The sequence below is a fragment of the Zalophus californianus genome, chromosome 14, assembly GCF_009762305.2.
Source record: "Zalophus californianus isolate mZalCal1 chromosome 14, mZalCal1.pri.v2, whole genome shotgun sequence".
NCBI lineage: Eukaryota > Metazoa > Chordata > Mammalia > Carnivora > Otariidae > Zalophus > Zalophus californianus.
Genome location: NC_045608.1, coordinates 73,557,911 through 73,563,912, shown reverse-complemented (window position 1 = coordinate 73,563,912; position 6,002 = coordinate 73,557,911). Strand labels below are relative to the sequence as shown.

The following is a 6,002-nucleotide window of genomic DNA, read 5'->3' as shown; positions in this document are numbered from 1 at the left end:
AGAACTTCATGACATTTCTTTTCTAAAATGTATATAACAACTTTCACCATTCTTTTTTTGTCTTTAAATTTTTTATTGTTATGTTAATCACCATACATTACATCATTAGTTTTTGATGTAGTGTTCCATGATTCATTGTTTGTGCATAATACCCAGTGCTCCACGCATAACGTACCCTCTTTAATACCCATCACCAGGCTAACCCATCCCCCCCCCTCCCCTCTAGAACCCTCAGTTTGTTTTTCAGAGTCCATCATTTCTCATGGTTCCTCTCCCCCTCCGATTTCCCCCCTTCATTCTTCCCCTCCTGCTCTCTTCTCTTTTTTTTTCTTAACATATATAACTTTCATCATTCTTAAGTTGTGTTATCAAATGATATTTGTGGTATAAAAATTATTCTTTTTTAAGACTCAAATTTCGACATCTCTTGGTGTCTGAGAAATAATACCGGCTGCCCATATATAATTTTGTAAGGAATGACCATCTTTCTGATCTTTCTTTTGTGGAGTCTAAGCATTCAGTAAGGCCTCAAAGTCTATATGGCCTATTATTGACTGCAGCCAAATCAACATAGAGTTATATAGAACACAAAGCCTTTTGCTTTAGGAAAACAAAACAATGCTTCCAGAACCTCTAATGGTGTGCAAAAGACAATCAGAAATTGGAAGCTGGATACCAAGGCTTTAGTGTCCACTCATAGGGCTGAATCTTTGGGTAGGAAACCTCCTTGTCCGAGGCAGTCTTCCACTTTTGTAGAGTTTGGAGGTTGGGGGTGGAAAGGGCAGGTTCATTTAACTCGAAAGTCTTTCCCAGAATGAAATGTGTATGCTTTTAGTGAATATTAAACACTCAATATAAATATTGAACAAGTCTTGTGTTTCATATCAAATTACAAGCAATGTGCCCTCAAAATTGTGGCACAATATACAAAACGAAATACAATATAAAATGACCCTGGGATCATGACCTGACCTAAGTCCAATTTTTCACCCTTTTTCAACTCTTAGTTTTTCTCCAAAATCTTCCTTGTATTCCTAACCTCACTAATCTCTTTTCTGGGTTTCCCAACAAGAGAAATGTGTCTATAATAACCAACAGGTATTTAAAAACTCTTACTCATTAACTACTTTAATTGAATATTTCCTTCTCCCTATTGGAATACAAATGATGAAAATAATGAAGTATATGAGATTGTAAAATAAGCAACAACTAGATGGTAAATACTGGCTTAAGAACCAATAGGCAGGGAGTGAAGTAGAGCGGGATCCACCTGGCAGCCTCTTCCTCAGTTGAAACCCCCATTTGTGAAGAATAAAGTTGGTTGTATAGGAGGGATGAAAAGGAAACTCTGGGCCCCAGCGTGAATGAATCAATCAGGCTCAGCTGAAAAAAAATTTTTTTCCAATCATTTGAACATTGGAAGGCGCAAGACTGAGTCATTACCATATGGGAATACAGCAAATGATTGGAGCAAAAAGGGCAAGCTTTGCAACCTCTTGACAGGGAAGACAGGACACCTGGACATGCCTCCTCCTGGGTGAGGGTGTTGATCTGGCTGGAAGAGTGCTAAGGGCTCAAAAATGTCATTTTCGATCTTCAATGATAATTTCATGCTCCAGTGTTGTTGTTTTGGTCGTTTCCATGAAGGATGGAGACGCCTTGGCAGAGGAGCTTTGGTTGGGCACAGGGGTAGGAGATCCAGGCAGGGCTGATGAGGCAGGAGATGGGGTAGAACCAGGGATGCAGGTGACATGATTCGACTTTCCATCTGCATGAATGATGATAGTGGTACTGTTGGTGGGCTTGCCAAAGTGGACAAAATATAAGACCAGAACAACAAGTGCTGTGGCAATTAGACAGGCCAAAAGACACACCAGAAATGTTTTCCAGAGTGACCATGGTTTTGCTGTCACCTGCAATGAATTATAAAAAGTGAATATTTCAGCAAATGACATAGTAGTGATTTAGGTAACAGATTTCAGTTAGAATAAGGCTAACCTGTTTCATTACTCCAAATGCTATAATTTAAAGTACAGTTTATCAGCTATCTCTTTCTCTCATTCCCTACCTCTCTCTTTGTCGCGCTCTCTCACACACACACACAACTTGTCCACAAGTCCATGAGGACGAAAAGTTCCCTCTGAGTTACCTCTTTGTACTAAAGCATAAGGCATCATCTCAAATGCAAATAGATTGCCTCTGGAATATATTACTGTTAAGTTATTATCAACTACTACTAACATCGCAATATAAATTATCTAGTTAGTCCTCATGGTTAAGAAAATTATGAAAACGCATATCAAAACATTTAGATTGGTTATCTTTGAGTGATGGAAAATTGCAGGTGTTCTTTTGCTCATTATTATCTCCTATTTTCATATTACATATTGAAATTTTATAATTAGAAAAATGTTTAAATACATTTTTATCTCTTAAACATACATAAGAGGACTTTCATTGAGCTTGGAAAGATATCAAAATACAAAATGTATTAGCTCTGATATGGGTAGGGTCTTCAAGGAATAGAATGAAGCTCTGATAAACTGTTGGGGGTTGTGGGTCCCGGGTGTCACCAGAAGCTTGTGGACAGGCAACACAGGAGAAGTGGGGCCAGTGAGGGAGTGAAAGGTCACGAGAGCCCAGCAGGGAGTCTGTAGAGCAGGGCCTGCCTGCCCCATTTCACCAGTGGTCCACGGACTGCTAAAGACTCCCCACCTCTCCCCAGTCCCAAATCTTACCCACTGCCGCTGGAGGGTCACAGTGGGTAATCTACAACCACAGTGGGTTCCTTCATTCGAACAGTATGGATTTCTGGGCAACTGCAGAGAAAGACATTTTAAATAAATAAATAAACAAACAAGTCTTATTGTTAAAGATGAAGAAAGTTTTATCTGGGAACATAAACAAATGAAGCACATATAAACGATGTGAATCCAACATGTATTAAACGAAGAACCAACCAAGTTCCAGAAGAATCTGAAACTCTAGTAAATGGTATAATGATAGGAATTGTACAAATACATTTTTCACATCAAATGATCAATGAAGAAAAATAAAATAATTGATTCAATAGATGCCCAAGGATCATTTTCACAAATTTCAGCATTCAGTCTTGACAAAAACAGAGAAACAATACAAATCTCAAAGAACTACAAATAAAATAGTAATTCCCAAATGTGACAAGGAAAGTTTACCTCAAAACAATGACTAACATCATATTTAACAGTGAGACATCAGGCACATTCCTTTAAAGTCAGGAGAAGTGAAGAACATCTCATAACACCAGTATTAGGTAATGTTTTTCTAGAAGTTCTCATCAGTATGTGTGAATAATGGAAATGTGAAGATAGAATTAACATTTTTTTCTACATCATATGACTGTTTACAAACAAGATCCCAAATAATCAACCATACAATCTCTCAAAAGGAATAAGAACTCATTAAATTTGCTGATTATAAAAATATGAAAAATATACGTAACAGCACTTGTTTTCTATGTGTGTGCATGTCCTAGCAACTGCTATTCATAGCAATAAAGCAATATAAAATGGCTAAGCATATCAAATGCTATAGGACTTATATAAAGAAAGCCACAAAACTTTACTGAGGAACAAAAAGACAACTTGGATAAATGTCCTCTTATAAAAAAACTTCAGCAGTATAAGCTTTCACATCTCTGAATTTTAATTAATATCTTTATGGGATTTGGGGAGGAAAAACTTAGGTAAATTGATAAAAATTTCATGTGGCAAAATAAAGCAATTATAAGAATAAAATTAGTTTGGATGGGAGAGGGGACAGGAAGCAAAATATTTGCAGTGATTTTTTTTTTCTGGGAGGGATCATGGGTGATTTTTTTCTTTTTTCTTTGTTATTGTTGTATTTTCCAAATGCTCTAAAATAAGCAAAAAACTCAGTAATTGTAAAAAAAAATTCTACTTGTTGTTTTGGGGAATCTAAGAAGTTATAGACTGTCAGATTACCAAAAAAAAAGGGGAAATCCAAACATTCCTTTTTATGGTTTCCGAAGTCAGTTTCACTATTTGCATTTTTTGTTTGTTTTTGTTTGTTTGCTTGGTTTTTTTTAGCTAGATTATCTAATTATTTGGCTTAAATGGAATAAATTGCATAGATTTTGGCATGTGGGAAAATAACATAACTCATATTTTATTTATAATGAAAAGGAGAAGGAAATAAAATGATGTATATATGCTATTAAAGCAATGACATTTTGTAACTTCCCTGAAATATGAGTCATCCTATAAATGAAGTTTATGACAGTCTAGTTGTTGAATCCCAAAAGTGGTCACAAATATAACCTTCAAGTGGCAAAACAATTCTTTTATCAAGTCCTATCTTTCTATTTATTTCTTCTGATTCATCTCTTGGTTCTACAAACTCAGGTTGATTTAAAATTCATTTTTCCTTATTATGAACATAATAGTAAAGTTTTCTGAAAAGTAGTTCCTTATAATGAGATTTAGGGGTGCCTGTGTGGCTCAGTCGGTTAAGCTTCTACCTTTGGCTCAGGTCATGATCTCAGGGTCCTGGGATGGAGCCCCATGTCGGGCTCCCTGCTCAGCGGGGAGCCTGCTTCTCCCTTTCCCTCTGCTCATGATTATCTCTCTCTCTCTCTCATTTGCTCATTCTCTCTCTCAAATAAATAAATAAAATCTTTTTTAAAAATGAGCTTATATATGAGAAATCTGAGTTCTATTTCTGACTCTTCCACTAGCTAAGTGGACTCTTAATTTTTCAATTCCCTGATATATAAAATGAAGAGATTTGTTTGGATGAGGAATGAGACCCCATACATGTTCTAAGAAATATGATTTTTATATTACTAGGGTAACACATTTGCAGCATAAGTCTCCCTGTGAGACATTTTCCATAAATTACTACTTTAAATACACACAAATGGGCCAATGAGAATAAATATTCTTGTTGGATCAAAATATACAATAATAAATAATAATATAAACAATATAAAATAAACATAAATAAATAATAATAAATAATATTAATGTGTGCTATAAACAACATTCCAAATAATTTACTAAAAATTTTGTCTACAGGTACCTTATATACAAATGTCAAAATTCAGGCAAAATATCAAAATTTAGGCAAAAAGTCTAATGCACAATTCCCAAATGATATGAAAAGCAGTATCTGGCATATTAAATAACCCCCCTCAACACTTGTGATTACTGGTAATAACATCTCAGATTTCTTTCATCCTATAATAGTAAAATCAGAAAAACGCAACCTACCTTTCTTGAAGTGTTACATGTTAAATGTTGAAAGCAACACTATGAGACAGGAAAGCAAGGCATTGGTACTCACCAGCTCTACTGGACTCTGTTCAATATCCACAGCATGATGCTGGTCGCCATGCATTCTGAGGGTGCTGGTATCTCAAATGCAACTCCAGAGAAGTCTATACTCACTTTGTGGATGAGAAGTTGGAAAATCCTGGATTTATGTTAAATTAATAACTGGATTTATTCAATCTGGATTATGTAAAACAATAATCATCTATTTTCCAAAAAAATTTCCAAATTCAACCCGAAAGTACACGATGTACGCTTGCTGAGGAAAAACAAATAGAAAAATTTGCTCCCTTCAGAAAAACAACATGCAGAAAGTTATCTCAGCTGTAAGAATGACTCCAGGATTCTGAGCAGATAAAAACCCTTGCCCTCCTTATCTCACACAATTTATTTAAAAAATCACGAAAACTTGATTTCTCATGGGTTAGGAATTTAGCTTTTGTTTCTTAAAAAAAACCCCACACAGCCACTCCTTGATTATGAACATTACAGAATATTCTGTGGCTAAGCAGAGGGATTATGGTAATGACTAATTTAAAAATTTTCCAGAAATAGGGCGCCTGGGGGCTCAGTTGGTTAAGCGACTGCCTTCGGCTCAGGTCATGATCCTGGAGTCCCGGGATCGAGTCCCACATCGGCTCCCTGCTCAGCAGGGAGTCTGCTTCTCTCCTC

At 36.0% G+C, this 6,002-nt stretch overlaps 1 protein-coding gene across 1 annotated transcript; it reads right to left on the bottom strand.

The window, feature by feature from the left end:
* Window positions 1-286: 286 nt before the first annotated feature.
* Window positions 287-5,784, bottom strand: LOC113912822 (dynactin associated protein). Its single transcript, XM_027576562.1, has 3 exons — window positions 5,344-5,784; window positions 2,739-2,819; window positions 287-1,913 (listed from the first exon to the last, which is right to left on the bottom strand). The coding sequence occupies exons 1-3, from the start codon at window positions 5,395-5,397 to the stop codon at window positions 1,584-1,586; spliced, it is 465 nt and encodes a 154-aa protein (XP_027432363.1). The 5' UTR covers window positions 5,398-5,784; the 3' UTR covers window positions 287-1,583.
* Between the last annotated feature and the right edge of the window lie 218 nt (window positions 5,785-6,002).

Excerpts from the sequence above, each read along its gene's own strand:
- LOC113912822 (XM_027576562.1), bottom strand. The coding sequence starts at position 5,397 with ATGCATGGCGACCAGCATCATGCTGTGGATATTGAACAGAGTCCAGTA. Across the intron at positions 2,820-5,343 it reads AACAGAGTCCAGTAGAGCTG|TTGCCCAGAAATCCATACTG; the intron begins GTGAGTACCAAT and ends CTTTCTCTGCAG. Across the intron at positions 1,914-2,738 it reads TGACCCTCCAGCGGCAGTGG|GTGACAGCAAAACCATGGTC; the intron begins GTAAGATTTGGG and ends AATTCATTGCAG.